This window comes from Stegostoma tigrinum, chromosome 14 (genome assembly GCF_030684315.1).
Source record: "Stegostoma tigrinum isolate sSteTig4 chromosome 14, sSteTig4.hap1, whole genome shotgun sequence".
Taxonomy (NCBI): Eukaryota; Metazoa; Chordata; class Chondrichthyes; order Orectolobiformes; family Stegostomatidae; genus Stegostoma; species Stegostoma tigrinum.
Window position 1 is genome coordinate 68,391,230 of NC_081367.1, and position 24,763 is coordinate 68,415,992.

Sequence of the window (24,763 nt, forward strand, 5' to 3'; positions counted from 1 at the left end):
TTCTGATTGATTTATTGTTGTCTTGTGCATAAAGATACAGTGAAAAGTGTTGTTTTGTGTGCTATACAACCAGATAGACCTCTAAAGTACAGTTCAGAAGTCTGAAAACAGCGGGGAAGAAGCTGGTCTTGAGCCTATTCAAACTTTTGTATCTTCTGCCCGATGGAAGAGAGTGTAACTGGGGTTGAAGGGGTCCTTATGGATTTCACTAAGGCCTTTGGTAAGGTTCCACATGGTAGGCTGCTCTGGAAGATTAGATCACATGGAATCCAGGGACAGCTGGCAAATTGGATACACAGTTGGCTTGATGGTAGCAAACAGAGGGTAATAGTGGAAGGATGCTTGTCAGACTGGAGGCCTCTGACTAGTGGTCTGCCTCAGGAGTGGGTGCTGGACTCATTGCTGTTTGTTGTCTATAATCAATGATTTGGATGAGAATGTGCAAGGCATGATACAGTATCGTGGACAGTGAGGAAGGTTATCGGAAACTGCAGCAGGATCTTGATCTGATGGAGAAGTGGGCTGAAAACGGCAAATAGAGTTTAACATAGATAAGCGTGAGGTGTTGCATTTTGGCAAGGTAAACCCAGGTAGGAGTTTCATGGTAAATGGTAGAGCCTTAAGGAGTGTAGTGGTGTTCAGGTGCACGGTTCTCTGAGAATGGAGTCACAGGTAGACAGGGCAGTGAAGAAAGCTTTTGGCACACTGGCCTTCATCAGTCAGGGCATTGAGTATAGAAGTTGGGAAGTTATGTTGCAGTTGTACAGGACATTGGTGAAGCTACACTTGGAGAATTATGGTAACAAGATGTAAAGCTGGATGAACACAGCAGGCCAAGCAGCATCAGAGGAGCAGGAAAGCTGATGTTTCGGGTCTGGACCCTTCTTCAGAAATGGGGGAGAGGAAGGGGATTCTGAAATAAATGGAGACAGAGGGGGAGATGGATGGAGAGAAGGTGCTGGGGTTGCTCAACGGTTTTGGTTATCAGTCGTGGTTTGACCTGGTGAGAGGATGTTTCTGCTTTGGGACAATTCAGAACCCAAAGCCAAAAATACAAGATACTGACAAATTAGTCCAGAAATTGTAGGAGGAACTTAGGAGGAGGTCCAATTTTCTTTTCTCAGAGGCAGGCTGGAAAATTGGATCTTACTGCTTCATTGCTCTTAAACACCAGGTGAACAGTGTGTTTGCCTTTGAGGTGTGCTGGATAAACAAATGAAGGTAATACCATTAGAAAGCTGTGGTGATGTGAACAGTCAGTGAGTATAATCTTGGAATAGTCACATTCAGCAGAATGTACATTCCACACAGACACACTTTTAATCAGTAAGGGAATCAAGGGTTATGGGAAGAGGCGGAAAACTGGAGTTGAGGATTATCAGAGCAGCCATGGAGTCACTGAATGATGCAGTAGATTAATGGGCCGAATGGCCTACTTCTGCTGCCTCCTAGAGACGTACAACACAGAAACACACCCTTCGTACAACTCATCTATGCGACCAGATACCCTAAATTAATCTAGTTCCATTCGCCAGCATTTGGCCCATATCCCTCTAAACCCTTCTTATTCATGTACCAATTCAGATGCCTTTTAAATGCTGTAATTGTACCCACCTCCACCTCTTCCTCTGGCAGCTCGTTCTATACACGCACCACCCTCTGTATGAAGAAGTTACCCCTCAAGACCCTTTTAAATCTTTCCCCTCTCACCTGAAACCTCTACTGTCTCCGTTTGGACTCCCCATAACCTGATAAAAAGACCATGGCTATTCACCCTATCTGTGCCCATCATGATTTTGTGAGCCTCTACTAGGTCAACACTCAGCCTCAAAGGCCCAGGGAAACCCACAGCCTATGCACCCTCTCAGCCCCGACAGCATCCTTGTAAATCCTTTCTGTACCCTTTCAAGTTTGTCGACGTCTTATGGTCAGATGGCTTATTGTTGCTAGTGTGACTGTAGTAATAAATTTTGCGCTGGTGACATGTCAACGATAGCGTAACTATTGCATTCCGTGTGAAGCTGCAGGACTTTAACACCTTTTTGTTCCTCAGACGGCTGCAAGCGCTAATAAAAAACATTACCTTGCGAAGGACCAAAACCAGCAAGGTAAATGGTAAACCTGTAATTGAGCTCCCTGAGCGCACGGTTTTTGTGCAACATATAACCCTATCCGATGAAGAAAAACAAATCTACGAGTCTGTGAAGAATGAAGGCCGGGCCATCATTGGCAGGTGAGAATCCAGAGAAACACTCAGTCTCCAGTTCAGAAAGTGGAGACTCTGCAATATTATCTCATTGTGCGTGGAACAATATGTGACAATTTTATTATTAAATGGATGTTTTATTTGTGTAGTAGTGACAACTATGTGGGAGCCACAAAGAGACAATTCAGTATGTAGAAAAAGACCCAGTAATACTTGGAAATGAATGTACTGGTTGCATTGGAGCACTGATCTAAAATATACAAGACAAGAGGGACCAGTATGCATCATTTACCAGTTTTACTGGTGTTTTCCTCCTGAGATTGTTCCTGAATAAGCGCCTTATTTTGATAGGTTTGATAGAGTGATTTTGATTGCTTAATTATTTAATCAGGTAAATCAGAATGCTTGAATGGAAGATTGATTTTAATGGGCAGAAAACCATGGGTTTGAGATCAGTCATTTCTCCGTGTGGGTACTTGGCAGAGATAAACATTTCATCTTAAATTTTTTACTGAAGCTGGACTTCATATTTTTAAAGATGTACTTCAGCTTCAGTGGCAGTGCTCATGGATTTAAAAAAAAACAACCTCGCTCTCCTGCAATTGTCTGAAATTCTCAATCACTGATCTCTCTCGTTCAGTCCTGCTGTTCTCTCAGTGCCGTTTTGTTGAGCACTTTGGGAAGGCTGCAGTTTGGCAGCTGCCTCGCCTCGCTACATGTAGACACTGGAGACACTGCACTGACTGAACATGTCATTTTGCTGCTTTGAAACATAAGTCCACCATTTAACGCTCACCCCATGTTCCAACATTTTTCAGATATTTCAGTGAAGGATCCATTTTCACACATTATGCAGATGTCCTCGCCATCCTCGTCTGGCTGAGACAGTTGTGTTGTCATCCTCGTCTGTTTGCAAATTCTTCAGCTGTGATGGGTTCCTCAGGTATGTCGGAGCCTCTGTCATTACCCTTGTGTCAGTAAAACAGGAGATTGTTTGTTTCAGAAGCTTTCTATTCACGATTGGAGTTCATGAAATTGAAGGGATAGTGGCAGAGTGAGTACAAAATGAGCCAACAGTTTTCCAGCCGTTGGATGGTGACTGTTCATAGTTGTGTGCCCCAGAGGTCTTTTGGAATTGAGTGATTTATTGTCGCGCATACCTAGGGAGATACGGTGACAAGTGTTCTGTCGCCATAATCCGATGCCATTTCAAGTTACAAAGGAATAAAAAGAAAGTATTTAAGTAGAGTTCAACTTCGTCGTCCCAAACGCAGCTCCATGGGCGACACGGTGCCTCAGTGATTAACGCTGCTGCCTCACAGCACCAGGGACGCGGGTGCTCCTTCCGAAAATTTTACTTGCATCCAAGCAACTTTGTGTTTCTTCAGTATGGGCATTTTCATTTGACACAACATTTCACTATTTTAAGGCATTTTCCAAATTCATTCATAACTCTGCTGTCAACAGAAAATATGAAACAAAGTTTTGGGGATTATTTTCTCATAAGACAATAAGGTCCCATAGAAGAGATTAGCACGTAAAAATTAAAGTGCATGAGATTGGAGCATTATCCTGACATAGATGGAGAACTGGTTGGTAGACAGCAAACAAAGAGTAGGTATAAACAGGAATTTTTGCAAATAGCAGGCAGTGACTAGTGGGTTACCAGAGGGATCAGCACTTGGACCTATTCACAGTACCCATTGATGACTTAAAAGAGGAAACAGATTGTAACATCTCCAAGTTTGTAGATGACACAAAACTGATTGGGAGGGTGAACTGTGAGTCAGATGCAGAGATGCTTCGTTGTGATTTAGACGCATTGAGTGACTGTACAAATGCATGACAGATGAAGGATAATGTGGATAAATGTGAGGTTCTCTGTTACATTCCAAGAAGGAGCACAAGGCCAAGTGTTAAAACAGTTGCTCTATTACAGAGATATTTGCTCTACAGGTCAAGTTAGACCAAGACGTTCCCCACCCAAAATGGCTGATAACATCGTCATTACGTCATGTGATCAGACTCAAATTGATAGTCCACCATACTTCCACCCTCTGGCAACTATCAGTGTGGAGTTTGCACATTCTCCCTGTGTCTGCGTGAGTTTCCTCTGAGTGCTCCCCAAAGATGTGCAGGCTTGGTGGATTGGTTATTCTAAATTGCCCGTAGTATCCAAGGACATGTAGATGGGTTAGCTATGGAAATGCAGGATTGTAGAGATGATGGGAATGTAACTGGGTGGGATGCTCTTCAGAGGGTGTGGACCTGTTGGGCTGAATGGTCTATTTACACACTGTCAGGATTCTGTTCGATAGCTTCCGCAGTGTCTCTACAAGGAGGACAGCAATGATGACGCCAGTGCCTCAGGAGTTCCTGGCTCGTTATGACATCACCAGAAGCTCCTGCTTCGCGCCTGCCAAAGCCAGGAGTCCCTGTTCTAGCCACCAGGACTGCCTCCGTCAACAACCTGAGACCACTGCCAAGAGTTTTTTACTAGGACTACACTGCTTTCACACATCTTACTGATCTGGATTTCAGAACGTAGCACAGAACTATGAAATTTATAGATGAGCAGAAACACTTGGAACAGTCGTCAACAGCAGTGAGAATTGTAGATTTCAGCATACAGACCAGTAAAGTGGGCAGATATATAAATGGCAGGTGAAATTTGTCTGAAAATGTGAAATGCATTATGCCTCTCTTCATCCTTCCAATGTGCAAGGATTAGAATAACGATACCTGGACTCAAAGGGTTCAGATCTGAGGAGGGATGAGACAAATTAGCCCTGTTTTTCTCTAGAATTTAGAAGGTGCAAGGGGTTGGTCTGATTGAAGTCTTCAAGATATCAACAGGAAAAGACAGGATAGGTAAAGATAAACTATTTCCACTGTTCGGGGATGCTAGAATTAGAGCGCATAGCCTGAGAATTAGATTGATTCCCTACAGTGTGGAAACAGGCCCTTTGGCCCAACAAGTCCACACCACTCCTTGAAGCTTCCCACCCTTACCCAGCCCCTTTAACCCACACATCCCTGAACACTACGGGCAATTTAGCATGGCCAATCCACCTAGCCTGCACATCTTTGGACTGTGGGAGGAAACCGGAGCACCCGGAGGAAACCCACGCAGACACGGGGAGAATGTGCAAACTCCACACAGATAGTTGCCCGAGGCCGGAATTGAACCTGGTCCCTGGTGCTGTGAGGCTGCAGTGCTATCCACTGAGCCACCGTGCCACCCTAAGGCGCCACGTTGCTCAGGAGAGAGATTGGGAAGCATTTCTACTCAGAATGCTGTAGATATTTGGAACTCTTCCACAAACAGGAGTGGATACTGGATAGTTTTAAATCTGAGTTAGATACAAGTCATTAATGGATATGGGCCAAAGGATGTGGAGTGAGATCACAGATCAGCCAGGATCTAATTGAATGTTGGAACTAATGAGCAGTTGAATGGCACACTCCTCTTCCTACATATCGTATAATTTTTAAAAAGGGGTTGTGGGAACAGTGTGGCCTGGGGAGTTTGCAGGTAGAAATCCTTTTTAAGGTAGTTGAGAAAATAAATTGTGGTCTTCTGGTACAGTGGGTAACATCCCTGCCTCTGGACCAAAAGCTTCAGGTTCAAGACCCACTCCAGGACTCAGTGGTCAAGGAAAGTGCATTTGTAATCTGACACAGCAGTTTCTAGAACATAGAACATTACAGCACAGTACAGGCCCTTCGGCCCTCGATGTTGTGCCGAAGTTCTGTATCAACTTGTAAATCCCTTGAGTGTATACCAACGGCAGGAGGTAAGGATGGGCGATATTCCTGGCCAGCCATGTGGTGGAAGGTCACGAGATCCAATACCACTGGATTCTCAAATGGCTGGACCAGCTTTTCCGGGTATTCCCTTACCTCCCACCGGCTCACGAAGGGGTCATGCCAAAATTCGAGCCTCAAAGTGGAACCCCTGTAGGAAAAGGTTTGGGACGCAGTACCCTAGGGTCCTGACCCAAAACGTCAGCTTTCCTGCTCCTCTGATACTGCCTGGCCTGCTGCGTTCTTCCAGCTCCATACTGTGATATATCCTACAATCACCATTCTTAGCTACAAGAGTGTGAAAGTATGTGTTGTCATGACAATGTGAACTCCACGTAAGGGCCAGTTCATCAGTGGCTAAAGGAGTGGCGGGGTGGTGGGGGGGGGGGGGGGGGGGAGTGGGGGTGGTCGGCCAAATTGGTACAGGCTGGGGGGCAGCCCCAATTCCATTTGGGGTACATCTAGGAATTGCTTCTTTGCCCTGCCCCTGGGTTGGAGCAGCCTTTGGGTTAAGGACTCAGGAAGACTGAGAAGATACTGGTCAGCCATGGCGTTAACGCCCCACTCCTGTTCCTGAGGTTGAATTGAAGAGATATTTTTAATGAAAAGAACAGAATTTTGGGATTTATAAGTAGAAGCACAGAGTACAAAAAGCAGGCAGTGACGGTAATCTTTTATGGTGTCCTAATTAGACCCATGTTGAAGGATTGGGTCCAGTTTTGTGTGCCATGCTTACAGAAGAATATCAGGGCCTTGGAGAGGTCAGGCAGCATCTACACAGAGAGAAGCAGAGTTAATGTTTCAAATCCAGTATGACTCCTTTTTGGAACTAGGGTGCATGATAAAAGTTATCTTTTGTATTGTTGATAAAGGGGAAGGAGATGCAAGGCAAAGGGATGGTGAGAGTGCCCAGAGTAAAAGACATGGGGAATATTAATGGCACTATTAATCTAGACGAAGAATGGTGTTAATGGTAAGTGTGAAGAGAAAACACATGCTAACACATGCATAGCAGAGGAGGGAAGAGGAGGAGGAGGTATGGGGTGTAATCAGAATGGTGGACAGTATAGACAATAGACAGACAATAGACAATAGGTGCTGGAATAGGTCATTCAGCCCTTTGAGCCAGCACCACCATTCATTATGTTCATGGCTGATCATCCACAATTAGTATCCTGTTCCTGCCTTATCCCCATAACCCTTGATTCCTCTATCTTTAAGAGCTCTATCTATCACTTTCTTAAAAGCATCCAGAGAGTTGGCCTCCACTGCCTTCTGGGGCAGAGCATTCCATATATCCATCACTCTCTGGGTGAAGAAGTTTTTCCTCAACTCTGTTCTAAATGGCCTACCCCTTATTTTTAAACTGTGTCCTCTGGTTCTGGACTCACGCATCAGCGGAAACATGCTCCTTGCCTCCAGAGTGTCCAATCTCTTAATAATCTTATACGCCTCAATCAGATCCCCTCTCACCCTTCTAAACTCAAGTGTATACAAGCCCAGTCGCTCCAATCTTTACAGTGGGTACATGGGTTTGAGTTGTTGAACTCAGTGTTGTGTCCTGAAGGTTGCAAAGTGCTGAAGTAGAAAATTGGATGCAATTTCTCCAGCTTCACTGCAGCAGGCCTAGGACAGGAATGCTAACGTGAGAGTTAGGTGATGTATTGAAGTAGAAAACAATTGGAAGGCCTGGCACACAGTGAGGAATAGCGCCACGTACAGAGGATTGCAATCATGTGGAATAACTGAGCTTGTCATTTTTTGAGCAAAGAAGGTTGTAGGTTTTATAGTGTTATTATAGATTTTAGATCATTGTAGATTTTATAGTATCTTTCAAGTGTTTGTAAGCAGAGGGCGGAAATTTGAAGAGTTCTGAGCCGAGGTAAGGAGAATTTGTTTGGGGTACGATGAATTTTCAGGATCTTGGACGTCTTGCCTGAAGAAATGGTGGAATCCGATCTACTTGTAACTTGCAAATGTGAATTACTTACTTGAAGGGGTGGAATTCCTCATGGGAGAGGAAATTCAGGGACTATCGCTTGGCCCTTTAAGAACTGATAAGGTATGACTAACCAAATGGTCTGGGTGTGATGTTCTTTGACCATCAGGTGCCACATTTTACAGGCAGATTCACTGTGAAATGCCAGAAGACTTTGAAACTGCTGTGCATATAAATAAACAGCAAAACAACTTGCAGATGCAATAAATTTGAAACAACACCAGAAAATATCAGAAACATTTCACAGATCTGCCAGAATCTTTGGAGAGAATAAAGGAGCTCTATGCACGGATGCTGTTTTGAGTTGCTGAATGTTTTAGGCATTTCCTATTGTGGTAGGAGTGTACTTTCATTAGGCGAATAAAGATTCTGTGACAGTGTTTGTTCATGAGCTGAGGATTCCGATTCTGACCAGCCCCAATCAGCTGATTGTTCAGTCAAACACTGCTTGTGGACTCCTGCTGTGTGCAACATGGTTGGTACATTTTCTACATCTGTAGGAAATGCTTTAATATGTTTACAGACAAGGTGAAGAGCTATCTAAGTGTTAGTTGTACAAAGTCTTGATTTCGGTGCCCCAATCCTGATACAGTGTGTTCCTCTGAGAAAATTGCAACCCTACCAATGTTGATTTTGGTTTTTAATTGCCACTGCTTGTCTGCAGACACCTTCAAGAATGGGTTCCCAATTAGTTATCCTTACCTTATGCCGATGAAGCCACTAGGCAAATGAGTGTAATTTCTAGCCAAGTTCAGCTAATTCAACACAGACACCGAGATCTAGCTTATCTGGGGTGCTCTGTCTTGTACTCACAAATAATACACAGTGACTTTTTTTTTCCAAAATAAGAACCAAAAGAATTGCGGATGCTGTAAATCCAGAACAAAAACAAAGTCGCTAGAAAAGCTCAGCAGGTCTGGCAGCATCTGTGGAGGAGAAAAAAAAAGTTAACTTTTCGGGTATGGTGACCCTTTCCTTTTTTTTCAAGGTGTTTCCCAACCCTCTTAAGAAAAGCAAAGAGAGAGTCGAAAGGGTGACTAAAGCTGTGGTGGGATTTAAAGGAGCTCTTGAAGGGAAACAGCCCGGCATCTGAATTTCGGGTGGGGTTTGAGAGTGTAGGACCTGGGCGACATTTTGATGCAGTCAATGGGATGGTAACAGGAGGGTGACGTGTGGTCTGGTTTTGTCGGAGGAAAGTCTAGAATTTTGGCGTGGCGGGAAAGGTCTAAGAATATTTTTTAAAAATATTGCTCATGGGTGAGTGGACGTTGATGTGAGAGAATCCAGACAACAGACCCTTTACACATAGATCAGGTTAAAGTTTATGGGAGGTAGAGGATAGGTTAGAGTAATTCATGCGTTTACTTAGCAATCGCAGAGATAAGAAGCATCATAAAGATAAGCATCGGAGAGTTCTGGAGATTTTTCCTTTTAAAATGTAAAATAAATTTCAAGACTATTGACTATGTAACTAGTTAATATAAAAAAGCAGGTTTGACAACATCAATACAGAGAGAAAAGAGTTAGCATTTTGAATCTGGTATCACTCCTTTTTGGAAATAGAGGGGGAGGAAAAAAGTTTTCTTCTTTTGTGTTGTTGAGAAGCGGGGAGGAAATGCAAACAAAGTGATGGTCAGAGTGCCCAGAGCAAAAGACAAGGGGACTATTAATGGCAGTAGAGAAGCAATCTAGATGAAGAATAGGTATTAATGATTAGACTAGATTCCCTACAGTGTTGAAACAGGCCCTTTGGCCCAACAAGTCCACACTGCCCCTTGAAGCATCCCACCCGGACCGATTCCCCTATAATCCACACACCCCTGGACACTAGGGGCAATTTAGCATGGCCGAGCCACCTAGCCTGCAAATCTTTGGACTGTGGGAGGAAACCGGAGCACCCGCAGGAAACCCACGCAGACACAGGGAGAACTTGCAAACTCCACACAGACCGTTACACGAGGCTGGAGTTGAACCTGGGCCCCTGGTGCTGTGAGGCTGCAGTGCTAACCACTGAGCCACTGTGCCGCCCCAGATGAAAAATGAACATGAGATGATTGGTCAGCACTGCTAAAACACTTGCTAACACACCATGTAGCAGGGGAGAGAAGAGAAGGAGGCAGTCAGGGCTATAATCAATATAGGCCAGTGTACAGTGGGTACATGGGCTGGAGTAGTTGAACTCAATGTTGAGTTCTGAAGGTTGTAAAGTGCCCAAGTAGAAAGTTAGATGCTATTTCTCCAGCTTCACTGCAGAAGGCCTAGGACAAGAATGTTAGCACGAGAGTTAGATGGTGTATTGAAGGAGAAAACAATTGGAAGGCCTGGCTCACAGTGAGGAGGACGGGGCAGCAGAACACCCCGAGCTGCAAGTCCCCATCCAAGCCACTCACCATCCTGCCTTGGAAATATACCGCGGTTGCTTCACTGTCACTGAGTCAAGTTCTTTGAATTCCCTCCCGAACGGCATTGTGTGGCTAAGTCCACAGCAAATGGACTGCAGTGGTTCAAGGAGGCAGCTCACCTCCACCTTTTAGGGCAACTAGGGACAGGCAGTAGATACTGGCCCAGCCAACAGCATCTACATCCCATAAGTGAATACAGGTAGATAGTAACCAAATTAAATGCTGATCCAAACAAGATCATTTTGTAAACTGATAAAAGATTATAGCAACTGACTGTGCTGTGATGGAAAAAGTGAGCTGCCTGATTGTGCAGATGATTTAAATTGGGATGGTAGGTGATTCCGTTCAAAGATCAAGGAGCATTTCTGTCCCATTGTGTCTGTGTGTGTCTCTCTTTTTCTTTCTCTCTCTCATTTTATTTCTCTCTCTCCAGACAATGCCACACCTGACGAACTGCGGGAGAAACTGCTGAACAAAATGAAACTGGTTTTGAGTTGTGGCTCTGATGAAGAGTGTGCCATCTGCCTGGAATCACTGACCTTTCCTGTGATTACCCACTGTGCCCACGTTTACTGCAGACCGTGTATCTGTCAGGTCATTCAGAGTGAGCAGGTCAGTTATGCAGACTCGTCTTTCGTTCCTGAATTTCAAAGGTTTCTGTGAATGTTTGTGTTGACCTTAGGGTTTGGAATTTGTTTGGAGATCCTCTTGATTGGCTGTTTGGAATCCCCGTGAAGCCTCCATTCATATGCGTATCTGTAGAGGTTTGTTTGAGTGTTTTTATTTCATTCGCAGGATAAGGGCATCACTGGCTGGGACAGCGTTTATTGCCCATCCCTCATTGACAAGATTCAGCCACATTGCTGTGGGTCTGGAGTCACATGTAGTCCAGACCAGGTGAGGATGGCAGTTTCCTTCCCTAAAGGACATTAGTGCACCAGATGAGTTTTTCCAACAATCGACAATGGATTCGTGATCATCATTAATTCCAGATTTTAATGAGTACCGAGTCCACTATCTGCTCTGGTGGGATTTGAACCTGGATCCCCAGAACATTATAATAAAATGTGAGGCTGGATGAACACAGCAGGCCAAGCAGCATCTCAGGAGCACAAAAGGGTCTAGGCCCGAAACGTCAGCTTTTGTGCTCCTGAGATGCTGCTTGGCCTGCTGTGTTCATCCAGCCTCACATTTTATTATCTTGGAATCTCCAACATCTGCAGTTCCCATTATCCCCAGAACATTACCTGGGTCTCTGGATTAATAGTCTAGTGATAATTCCACTGGTTGTCTTCCCCTGAGTGTTATCTGCATTAGGCTTGGCTGTTTTGATACTGCTTTTTCGTAGCTTTGCACACAGTAGCTCTGTTTCATGCTGGTTTTAAGTAAAGTTGTCATATGTTCCCTTTTTTATTTGTTCCTGAGTTAGGTGGTTGTTTCTGACATTACGGATATGATGGGTCAAAGGATCTTTCTCTGTGCTATAGATCTCCATGACTTTAATACTGCTCAAGCGTTTGCTTCTGCGGTGCACCATAAAAACCTTAAAAGGTTTAACAAATTTTCATTAAAGCTCTGTAAAGGGAGCTATTTGTGAGGTTGCTCCTACTTTGCTCTGTGTGTTAGAAAGGCCTTACTATTGAACTGTATGCTCGCCAAAGAATTTATATTGCAGTGTTCATGCTGCAGTATTTAAAAAATGATAGTCTTGATGCATCTGGCTGAAAAATTTTCTCAGACGTTGATGTGTGCCACAAGAAGGAGACAAGATTTGTCTACAGCATGGAAAAGGACCTGTCAGCCCCACATGTCCATGTCAGTTCTCAGGATTGTATCCTTTCTTATTCCATTTTCCAGTATTTGGCCCATAGCCTTGTTTCAGATAGTGATCTAAATACTTTTGAATGTTTTGAGGGTTGTCGCCTTAACCACCCTTTTAAAGCAATGAGTTTCAGAGGCGCCACACCCCCATCCTCTGGGGAACTTGTTTTGCTTTATACCGTTTCTGTCAACCCACTCCATACCTTGAAACTGTGCCCATTGGTTGTTGAGCCCTCTACTGAGAGGAGAGGCTTCTCCATCCTCCTACCCTGTCTATGCCCTCAGAACTTTGTACACTTCAATCAGACTCCAACCCTATCTAAGCCTTCTCTCTGCTCTGAAGAGAACAGCCCCAGTCTCCATTGACATTGACCAAAAAGGGAAACGTAGCAAAGTTTTTATTAAATGGGATGAGCGTGCCAGTCGATAAATATTCCAGATAAACCAGAGGTTACGCATAACTGCAGTAAACCCTGAGCAAGTGAAAGTTTTGAGACATCCAGCTTCCCTAAAAAAAATCGATGTGAAAACATCAACATACCACCTAAAATCAATGTCAAAAACATGTGGGAAGTAGCAGAATCGTAATACAGGGGTACTTTATTTACAGCATAAACACTTGGACATTGCAGTCAATTGTGGTATTTGAAGTGTATAATTTTGACAGAGTGCTTTGATAAGATGGTAGTTAAAACAAAGATCGGTTTCTTAAACAGCAGTGTTGACCCAATCATTAAACACTGGAGTGTGTGCTGTGCTGTTCTGTTGCTTCTGCTGTCTGGTGTAAGTGATGAATCTTAAGGCAGTTTATAGGTTTGGTGAAAGCCGTTTATTAGTGTACGGATGACAGCCTTGACTTCTGTGTGTAAATTAAGTGTGTCTGATCTTTGGCTATGTCCTGTTATATTTGCCTCCTGATCTGTTTTTCTTGTCGGCGCTAGCCCACTGCCAGGTGCCCCTTGTGCAGGGCAGAGATTCGAGTCGAACAGCTGGTGGAATGCCCCCCTGGAGAGACAGACGTCACGGCACCTGACAAATCCCAGCAGGCCTGGGTCTCCAGTTCAAAGGTCAGCCAGCAGCCCTTGTTTCTTAAAAAGCCTCTCCATTTGTGGGCAGGAGAAACACAGACATCAGGGAAGGGGAGATTCTGTGAGAGCACGGATATTATCCGTGGAATGTCAGCCTGCAGACATTCGCAAAAAATCCAGCAGCTGCAACATGTATGGGCAGTCTGCATCCATTCAGTAGGAAAAGAGGGATTGAATTGTTTACAAAGTGTGGGGCTGGATGAACACAGGGTCTAGGGTCTAGGCCTGAAACGTCAGCTTTTGTGCACCTAAGATGCTGCTTGGCCTGCTGTGTTTTCCAGCTCTACACTTTGTTATCTTGGATTCTCCAGCATCTGCAGTTCCCATTATCTCTGATTGAATTGTTTACGGTTAGTTTTAAAGTGACCAGCCATGAGAGAGGATTTTTCTTTCACGTCACTTTTTTGAAAAGGAGGAGGGACTTGATTCCACACAAACGGGGTGAAATTTTACAGTTACAGCTGAGTTTCTAAGTTTTATTCAAAACATCGAAGGCAGGAAATGCCTGAAGTGTTTTGAGTCGAGTACTAACTTTGATATAATTGCATAACTCATTTTATGAGTTCAGAGGAGATTTACCCAGTTGTTGCTGGGTATAGAAGGTTTGAGTTATAAAGAAAGGCTGGGACTCTTTTTTTCATGGTAGCGTAGGAGGTTGGGAGGTGACCTTAGCAGATTATAAAATCATGAGGGGCATGGATAGGGTTAATGGTAGGTGTCTTTTCCCTCAGGTTGGGGGTTTCAAGATTGGGATATGTTTTCAAACAGATTTTGAAAAAGGACGTGGGGGCAGTTTTTTTAACACAGAGGGCTGTTCTTGTGTGGAATGAACTTCCCGAGAAAGTGATGGGTGTGGGCACAATTGCAATGATTAAAAGACACTTGGATAAGTTCATGAAAAGGAAAGGTTTGAAGGGATATGGGCCTGGAGCAAGCAGGTGGGACCAGTTTAGTTTGAGATTATGTTTGGCATATGGGTCTGTTTCTGCACTGTATGACTCTATGACTGGCACTTGCCTGCTCTTAAGATTCAGCCGATTTAGGTTTGTGGGAACGAAATGGAAATTTCTGAAGAAAACTGCACTCCAAAACTTTTGCTTTTATTTGGAAGCCAGCTTTATCCCCCACTTGCTCATTGTTCTGCATTGGGAACAGAGAGCGATTGGGGATAAAAAGAAACTCTTTCCATTTATTGTATTCTCTTCATTGCTTTGACTTCATTTATTTTGATAATTGAAGAAAGGTTATGAATTGCAGGCATGAAATTGCTAGAAAAAGCTGCAAGCCCGAGGATTGGCAATATTTTAGCATTTAAAGAGGATGAAAAGTTTGATAAAGAATGTGAAAATAGAATATGAGAGTTAAATTGTGAAGAGTGTTTATAATATTTATAAATATGTAAAGAGAAAGAGATTACTGAAGACAAATGTCAGAAGTTGGGAAATGATAATGGGGGACAAAAAAAAATTGAACCCATACTTTAGTTCTGTTATCACAGAAGGCAGCACCTGTGAAATGTTAGGGAGCCAAGAATCTCGTGCGAATGGAGAATTGAAGGAAATCAGGATGAGTAAGAAAACGGTCCCAAGGAAAGTGATGGGTTGAAGGCTGACCAACCAACAGGACCTGATAATCTAAATCCCCAGAGTGCTAAAGGATGTGACCCTGGCAATATTGGATGCACTTTTGGTCATTTTTCAAAATTCTGCAGACTCTGGAGAAGTTCCTACAGATTGTAAGTTGGTAAACGTAACCCCAATAGTTTAATACGAAAGAGTAAGAGAGGGACAATTGGAGAATTACAGACCAGTTAGTCTGACATCAGTAGTGGGGAATGTGTGCGAGTCCATTCTAAAAGACATGATTGCAGAATTTTGGGAAGCATGAACTAAATCGGACAAGGCCAGCATGAGTTCATGAAAAGCCACTTGTGTGTGACAAATCCACGAGAGTTTTTTGAGGATGTAACCAGTGGGTGAGAGGTATTTGGATTTTCAGAAAGCTTTTGATGAGATCCCTCATGAATGGGTGGTTAGTGGGGAGAATTAAAGCACATGCGACGGGATGGGAAGTAATACTATTGAGAATTGGGTGACAGAAAGGAAACAGAGTGGGAATAAATGGGTCGGTTTTCTGGTGGCTGGGTGTGACTAGTGGTGATCCGCAGGGATTAATGATTGAGTCCCAGCTATTCAGCTTTTATATAAATTACCTGGATAAGGGAACTGAATGCAACATTTCTGAAACAAAAAACAGAAATTGCTGGAGAAAGTCAGCAAGTCTGGCAGCATCTGTGGAAGAGACAAACAGAGTTAATATTTTGGGCTTGGTGACCCTGCTTCAGAACATTTCTAAGTTTGCTTATGAGACAGAACTTACGAGTTGTGAGGAGAATGCAAAGGGAGCTTCAAGGTGACTTAGACAAGTTGAGTGAGTGGGAAACGCCTGGCAATTACACTGCAGTGTAGCTAGATGTGTTGTTGTACATCTTGGTGTAAAAAACAGAGGCAGAATATTATTTATTGGGAAATGTAGATATACAGAAGGTTCTGGGTATCCTTGTACAATAGTCAATGAAAGTAGATAGGCATGTGCAATAGGCACAAAAAGTTGCTAGAAAAACTCAGCAGCTCTGGCGGCATCTGTGAAGAAAAAAATCAGAGTTAATGTTTCGGGTCCAGTGACCCTTCCTCAGAACTGGTAAAATCCACATTTAGGCCAAAATCGCCTCATCCCCTGTCCAGCCCTCCCCCTCATCCCCACCTCCTTGACCTGACACAACCCGTCCATATTCTCTCACACCTATCCACTCCTCCCACCTCACTGACCAATCCCCACCACTCCCTATCTGCACTCACCTATCACCATCCCACCTACCTTCCTCAGCCACACCCCTCCTCTGTGTATTTATTTTTGAGCACCCTCCCCCGTTCCCATTTCTGAAGAAGAGTCCTGACTCAAAACATCAACTTTCCTGTTCCTCTGATGCTGCCTGGCCCGCTATGTTCCTCCAGCTCCATACTGTGTTTTCTCTGGTATATTGGAATTCATTACAAGAGGATTTGAGTTCCAAAGTCTTACGGCAATTAAACAGGGTCTTGTTGAGACCACATCTGGAATGATGCATGTAGTTTTGTTCATCTTCCTTATGATGTACTTGGCATAGCGGGACTGCAGCAAAGATTCACTTGGCTGATACTGGCAATGGGCAACACTGTCCTATGAGGAGAGATTACCTTGAATGGGCTTGCAGTCTTCTTTGTTTGTGAAGGTTAGTGGGTCGTTGGGGAATGGAAATACTGAATGAGTGGTCCTGCAGTAACTGTTCGTAATGAGATTTAGTTTGAGTTAAATCTGAAAGGCCCAATGATCGTAGAATTATAAAGCAAACAGGAGAGCATTCCACCCATAGTGCCTGTGCTTAATCTTTACAAAAGCTGCCCGTTTGGTTCCACTGCCCTGCTGTTGTCCCATAGCTTTGTAAATCTTTCTGCTTTTGAGTATTTATTCATTTTCTGCTGGCAAGTTACTACCAAATCCTTCAATATTCTGCCAGGCAGTTCATTCCAACTTGCATACAAAATCTGCATTTGAAAAAAAATCTCTCTCATCTCCCCTCTGATGATTTTGGAGAGTAAATAGGATCTCTGTCTCCTGTTCCCGGATTCTTCTGCCAGTAGAGCATTGTGTGTTAACTGCCCTATTGAAAACCCTGATACTTTTACAGGTTGCCCGTTTGCCTTCTCTGCAGTAAAGAGACCAATCCATTTATGCACTATCTCTACATAACATGAGGAAGAGCAAAATGGGATTGAGAACAAAGTGGCACAGATTGTTACAAGACATGGGAGTAGAAGTAGGCCATTCAGCCCTTCAAGTCTGCTCTTCTGTTCATTGAGGCCATGGCTGATCTGATCATCTTCAACACCACTTCCTGCCTTTCCCGAATAACCCTTGATTGCCTTTCTTGACCAAAAATCTGTCTGTCTCAGTCTTGAATATACTGAATGACCCAACCCCTACAGCCCTCTGCCTAAAGGATTCACTATACTCCGAGAGACAAAATTCCTCTTCATCTCTGTTAAGTGTGTAACTCCATATTCTGCGATTATGCCCTCTGATCCTAAACTCTCAAACAAGGGGAAACACCCTGTTAAGTCTCTAAGAATCTTGTATGTTTCAATAACGTTGCTTCTCCTTGTATATTTCAATGAGTACAGGCTCAACCTACTCCACCTCTCTGCAAAGGACAGTCCCTCCACACCTGGGATCAGCCTAGTGAACCTTCTGTCGACTGCCTCTAATGCCAGTATGGCCTTTCTTAGATAAAGGAACCAAACTGTACAGTGTTTCTGCTGTGGCCTGACTAGTGTTCTGTATAGTTTAAGCTACACCCTTTACTTCACTGTAAGTTATATGAAGGTAACTGGAAGAGATGAAATATCTGGCCCTGCCTCGCCAACTGCTTAGCCTACAAGAAGGAACAAGTGTGAAAGGTGCAAATATCTATTTCAGAAGAAAAGGGGACACTATTATGACACCTCCATGATGTTGTGTATAGATCGGTACTGTACATGAACTTAAATAGTACTCTTATTGTAATGAAATGTTCCAAGCACTTCCAGAACTCTTAAAAACAAGACTTGACACACAGCTGCATATGACAAAAGATGGCCAAAGGAGTAGGTTTTGTGGAATGTCTTACTGAGGATAGAAAGGAAGAGAGACTTGGTGTGGGATTTCCAGAACTTTGAACCTCAGCTCCTGAAAAGGAACTGATTGAGTACTTATGATTAAAATCAGGGATGCTCACAAGGCCAGAGTTAGATCTGTGCAAATAATGCAGAGGTTTACTGGGCCGGGGGAGATCATAGGTAAGAAATATCCCAAGTTTGGAAAAACTTGAAAGCGAGGCTGAGCCTTTTTTTAAAATTTGAGGCATTGTTTGAACGGGAAGCAGTGGAGGTGAGCAAGGTACAGGATGATGGGTAAATAGGACTTGGTGAGATTGAGGCCACAAACAGTAGAGTTTTAGTTGACTTGAAGCTTAGAGAGTTGACTGTGGGAGACCATCCAAGTTTAGCTTGGATTAATTAAATTTAGAGGCTTTTGAGGGAAAAAAAAGGATGAGGTTAGTATGTTAGGAAGCAGAAAAGGAATTAGCCAAGATACCAATAACTTGTCTTTATGACGTTATAGTGATGCGTCACCTGGTCACATTGAGATCAAACATGGCACCAGATTGACTACAGCCTGGTTCAGCCTCAGATTATTACCCCTGCAGAGGAATGGTGTCAGGAGCCAGGGAATAGAGTTTCCAGCATGACCAAAGACAACGGCTTTGGCCTTCCCGATATTTAGTCGGAAATGTTTCCTCATACGGCACCAGATGTCAGTCGAGCATTCTGATAATTTAAAACTTTGATAGACATGGCGATGAGACAGGTCTGGGTGCTGACAGTGGACACTTGGAAACTCTGTTGTGTTTTTAGATATTATCTCTGAGGAATAGCACACATGAGAAATTGTAAGGGGTTGAAGGAGAGCTGTTGGGGATTACCAGCAATAATGGCGAAGGAACAGGAAGACAAGCTGTTACAAGCAATACACTGATCATAGTAAAACCAGAGGAGAATGTAACTTGTGGGTACTGTTTTGTTTTGATTAATTCCTGGGACACGGGCATCAGTGGCTGGGTTAGCATTTACTGTCAATCTGTAGTTGCCCATGAGGAGGCGATGATGAGCTGTCATCTTAAGTTGCTGCAGCCTATTTGGTGTAAGTGAACCCACACAGTCGTTAGGATGTGAACATTTAGATATGTGGTAATTAAAAGGAAGTGCTGCTCCGAAAGAACACAATCTGTACATCTTCAGGAAAGTATCTCAACTAGCCAGCTGCTACTGACCTGTATAATGTTGTCGTGTGTAATTACAGGTCGATGCCTTGATGCATTCTTTGATTGAGCTTCGAAAGCAGGATCCCACCGTCAAGAGTTTAGTAGTCTCTCAGTTCACAGCTTTTCTTACTCTTATAGAAACTCCACTCCGGTAGGTACAGACCCACGTATGCTCCGTGTTTATTTTTCCCTTGTGTTTCCTTGAATTGAAACTGCTGGTATTGTTACATTGGGAAGTCAGGCAGCCTAGTACTGAAGGGTAGATTCCCTAGCTACTCAGTAATCATGAGTACTGCAGTTTTAATAAATGAAAGTGTTGGAAGAGATGCTATCATTTCGGGAAAGGCAGGTGAATAGCCCATTGCAGCTCAATGAGAAGTAAAAATCCCAAACAGTAAATGGCATGGCACCCAGAGCGAATAGGTGGCACAAGTGAAATTGTCAGTCTCTAGTTGCCCATGAGGAGGCGATGATGAGCTGTCATCTTGAAATACTACAGCCCCGTTGGTGTAAGTGAACCCACAAAGCTGTGGGGATATGAACATTCAGATATGTGGCAATTAAAACGCCTTGTCCAGCAACAATGTCTTGGTGATTGTTTTTTGAGCAGCTTTGTTCTTCATGTAGTGTTGTGTTGGGCCTTTGGCATCATTTCAGGAGGTTTAGTTGGGTGCTGAGCCATGTACAGCAGAGATTTGTGTCTTGCTTAAACATTTCTGAAGACTTTGGTGACTCTACAAATCAGAGCCCAGATTGGTGCCTGGTTTAAACGATAAGATTAATGCTTCCCAACTGTTTTCTTTCCCATAGTGACCTCAGTTTAAGGTTTGGAAATGGGTCCTGCCCACAGAGCCGGGTTGGGGGTAGGCAGGAGTGGGGACTGGTGGGTGGATGGGTGGGAGGGAGAAGAGTGACAAGGGGAGGAGGGGCAAGTAATGACCTCAGAGTGGGGCATAGAGTTGGTTGGGGAGGGGGCTGTTTAGATACAAGGGTCTTCAAGCAAACAACACGTACATTGCTATAACGTGAAACTCCTAGTTACAATCAGAGGGATGCTGCTTTAAGACGAGGGAGAAACGAAAGGTCTTAGAAGGGAGGGGATGTTGCTTTGAAGGGAGGGGGGAAGGGTTGGGTGAAAGTGAAGAATGGATTAGTAGGGGACGGACAGGTGGTAGGTAGGGACATGTAGGGGAGGGGGAGGTGCCATGTAGAGGTGGGTGGGGGGTGCCGTGTAGGGGAGGGGCAGGTTGTTGGTGGGGGGTGGCATCTAGGTGTGGGAGAGGTCGGTGGGGGTTGGCATGTAGGCATAGGAGAGGTCTGGGGGGTTTAGACATGTAGGAGTGGGAGAGCTGGGCTGGGGGTCCAGGTGGAGGGTCATATGGAGGGGGGCCGCCAAGTAGGGGATGTAGAGGTGGCGGTGGTGGTGGGCCGTGTAGGGGAGGGAGAGGTGGTGGGGGAGTGTAGGAGCCATGTAAGGGAGGGAGAGGTGGTTGGGCTGGGGGGAAGGGTGGGTGTCTGTGTAGGGGAGGGAGAGGAGGCGGGGCGGCGTCGTTTAGGGGAGGAAGAGGTGGTGGGGGTAGCCATGTAGGGGTAGGAGAGGTGGGCGGGGGGATCTGTGTAGGGGAGGGAGAGTTGGTGGGGGTAGACATGTAGGGGTAGGAGAGGTGGGCGGGGGGGCCGTGTAGGGGTGAGAGTGGAGGGGCGTATGGGTGGGGCACCATGTAACGGAGAGAGGTGGGGTGGTGGTCTGTGTAGAGAAGGCAGAGGTGGTGGCGGGGATGGGCCATGTAGGGGTGGGAGAGGTGGTGGGGGGTAGTGGGAGCCGTGTAGGGGATGGAGAGGTGGTGGGTGGGGCCTGTGTAGGGGAGGAAGAGGTGGTGGGGTGGCACCATGTAGGGGAGGGAGAGGTGGTGGGTAGGTCCATGTGGGGGAGGGTGCGGTGAAGGGTTGGGGGTGGAGTTGGAAGGGCGCCGTGTAGGGGAGGGAGAGGTGGTGGCGTTAGCAGTGTAGGGGAGGGACAGGTGGTGGGGTTAGCCGCGTAGGGGAGGGAGAGGTGTTGGGGTCTGGGAGCCATGTAGGGGAAGGAAGGTGGGTGGGGCCTGTGTAGGGGAAGGAGAGGTGGCGGAGGGTGTCCACATGGGGGAGGGTGAGGTGAAGGGTGGGGGTGGGTTTGGAGAGGTGCCATGTAGGGGAGGGACTGGTGGTGGGATTAGCCGTGTAGGGGAGGGAGAGGTGGTGGGGGGTCATGTAGGAGAGGGTGAGTTAAGGGGTGGGGTTGGAGGGCCGTTCTGTAGGGGAGGGAGAGGTGGTGGGGGTGGGGTTGGAGGGGTGCCGTGTAGGGGAAGGAGAGGTGATGGGGTTGGGCGGGCGTGTAGGGGAAGGAGAAGTGGTGGGGTTAGCTGTGTAGGGAGGGAGATGTGGTGGCTGGACTGCTGGGGGTCGGGTGGCCCGTCCAGGGGAAGAATGCTACTGTGAGCAGGAATTGACCCTCAAAGTTTGGCCAGCTGGTGCACACCCACTATTTAATTTTAAAATGCAGTGCAGGGATTTTAAGGGGCCTGGCAGCTGTTATGAGCTCCAAATACTAACCCAGTCATTTCAGCTAGTCACTCCACTTTGCGATGCCTTGCCCTACACAAAACGTGTCCAGTTTTAAAGTGAATGAAATAAAGAACAAACAGCACAGGAGCAGACCTTCGGCCCTCGAAGCCAGTGCTGCCACATTTTGCCCTTTCATACTGAAACTCTCTTCACTTGCAGGATCTGTATCCCTCTATTCCCTCTCTATTCGTGTATCCGTGCAGGTGCATCTTGAATGTTACTGTTGTGTTTGCTTTCACCACCTCCTCTGGCAACCCGTTCCAGGCACTCACCACCCTTTGTGTGAAAAAACATGCCTCGCACATCTCCTTTAGACTCCCTGCCCTGCCCCTTGAACCTGTGTCCCTAGTAATTGACCTCTCCACCCTGGGGAAAAAGCCTCATACTTTCAACTCTATCCATGCCAATCATAACTTTATAAACTTCTATCAGGTCCCCCCTCACACCTGCGTTCAGTGAAAACAAGCCCAGTCTATCCAACCTATTTTGTATGTGTATACACAGCCTTGGGATTCTTCTTAATCCTGTTTGCTAACAACTTTCCATGTCCTTGTTTAGCCCTTCTAATTCCTTATTTAAATTCTTTACTACTTATATGCTTCAAGGGCTTCATCAGCTCCCATCCTCCTAGACCTTATGTATGCTTCCTTTTTCTTTTTGACCATGATCATCACAGCCCTGGTCATCCACGTTCACATAACTTGCCATACCTACCCTTTATTCTCGCAGGAATGGGCATCTCAGGAACTCTGATCAACTGCTGTTCGGAATACTCCCCAATATCCGATTCGGGTTTACCCTCAATCAGCGCCTCCAATCAACATTATCTAGTTCCTGCCTAATATTGTTGTAGCTCGCCTTCCCCCAATTTAACACTTTGACCTGAGGACAGCTGTTACTCCTACCCATGGGTCTCTTAAAACTTAAGGTATTATGGTGACTCGTCCCGAAATGCGTCCCCGCTGAAACCTCACTCACCTGGCCGGGCTCATTTCTTGAAACCTGGTCCAGTGCACTGTGAGAAGCTGGGAGCTGACGCTGTTTTAACGTTAGAGTGTTGCCTCAGAAGATGTTGAAACTTGTCTTGCAGCTACCTAGGCTGAAATAGACCATGAATAACACCATCGGATGTTACAGGCTGCTGTTACTTTGTAGTTTTAGGCTGAACGCACTTTAGGAATCTGTGGAGTGGAATTGGCTCCACAGTATAAGTACTGTAGGTGCTTGTATCAAGCACTTCTGCAATACTTTGTTGAAACCGCTTAGTAACTTTTGCCAGACTTTATTATGCCGAATTGGATCTTTGGGTACCATGGGACAGATTCGGTGACATTCATGAACGGCGGAGTGTGAGATTCGTTTTGGAGCACTTTCTCTTTGGTTAGTGAATGGGAAGAAAACAATTAGGGCTTCTCCATCCACTGGGATCCATCCGTCCATGCACAGTTAGTGTACAAACAAGACCAGGCCACTGGGCCCTTCCAGCCTACTCCAACATTCAATAAGATCATGGCTGTTTGGATTTTATCCTCAGCTCCACATTACTGCATACCCCCGGTAATCTTCATCCCCTCGGTGGTCAACAACCTGTCTACCTCTGCCTTAAGAGTCTTTATAGATTCTGCATTAACTTATTTTCAGCAAGGAAATTCCAAACTCACTCAATCTTCCGAGACATATTTCCTCATCTCTGCCTTAAATAGGTGACCTCTTATTTTTAAGCTATGACCCCCCAGTTTTAGATTCTTCTGCAAGAAGAAACATCTTTTCCCCATCCACCCGGCAAAACTTCTCAGGATCTTGTGTTTCAACAAAGTCACCTCTGATTCCTCTAAACTCCAAAGGATACAGACCGAGCTGTCCAGCTTTTCCCTGTTAGGCAGTCTGCTTTGTTTAGTCAACCTACTCTGAACTGGTTCTACTGCATTAATATTCTGTTAAGTACAGTGACCAGTACTGTACAAAGTACTCCAGATGTGGTCTCACTATTGAAGCATAACTCTTGCATTCAGTTCCCCTTGCAATAAAAAAAATGACATGCTATGAGCTTTCCTGATTACTTGCTGTACTTGCACACTGATCTTCTTTAATTCATGCATTAGGGCACCCAGATCTCTCAGCATCTCAGAGCTCTGCAACCTCTCCCTGTTGCCATATAAGCTTCTTTAATTCATGCATTAGGGCACCCAGATCTCTCAGCATCTCAGAGCTCTGCAACCTCTCCCTGTTGCCATATAAGCTTCTTTAATTCATGCATTAGGGCACCCAGATCTCTCAGCATCTCAGAGCTCTGCAACCTCTCCCTGTTGCCATATAAGCTTCTTTAATTCATGCATTAGGGCACCCAGATCTCTCAGCATCTCGGAGCTCTGCAACCTCTCCCTGTTGCCATATAACCTTCTTTTCCCCTTCTACCAGTGAACAATTTCACACTTACCCACATTGTATTCTGTTTGGCTGATCTTTGTCCACTTATTAAAATTTATGACTTTTATTTAGAATCATAGAATCCCTGCAGTGCAGGCAGAGGCCACTGGGCTCATCAAGTCTGCATTGACCCTCTCAACAGCTTCCCACCTTACCCTCTAACCCCACCTTTACCATAGTTAATCCACCCAGCCTGCTTAACGTTATGGGGCAATTTAGCATGGCCAACCTGCATGCCTTTGGACTGTGGGAGGAAACCGGTGCACCTGGCAGAAACCCACCCACGCAGACACGGGGAGAGTGTGCAAACTCCACACAGACAGTCGCCCGAGAGTGGTATCGAACCTGGGTCCCTGGTGCTGTGAGGCAGCCGTGCTGACCGCTGAGCCAGCCATGCTTGGCTTGTGCGGCTTCCTCCTTGCTAAATGGAGGAAGTTCAGTCAGTCAGCATTTTTGGGCTGTAAGGCCAAGCTGATAACTGTCTCACTGCAGTCCCTGCGTAACTCTGAAGCA

The 24,763-nt window shown here is 45.2% G+C and overlaps 1 protein-coding gene across 7 annotated transcripts in view; it reads left to right on the forward strand.

Moving 5' to 3' along the window:
* The window catches only part of hltf (helicase-like transcription factor), an 83,844-nt gene that overhangs the window by 47,690 nt on the left and 11,391 nt on the right, over positions 1–24,763 (forward strand). For all 7 annotated transcript variants that reach the window (XM_059651219.1, XM_059651215.1, XM_059651214.1 and 4 more), the window contains 5 exons: positions 2,054–2,233; positions 3,025–3,149; positions 10,848–11,026; positions 13,177–13,302; positions 19,261–19,373. In XM_059651219.1, coding sequence (XP_059507202.1) covers positions 2,054–2,233; positions 3,025–3,149; positions 10,848–11,026; positions 13,177–13,302; positions 19,261–19,373 — 723 coding nt within the window. The remainder of the gene's footprint in view (positions 1–2,053; positions 2,234–3,024; positions 3,150–10,847; positions 11,027–13,176; positions 13,303–19,260; positions 19,374–24,763) is intronic.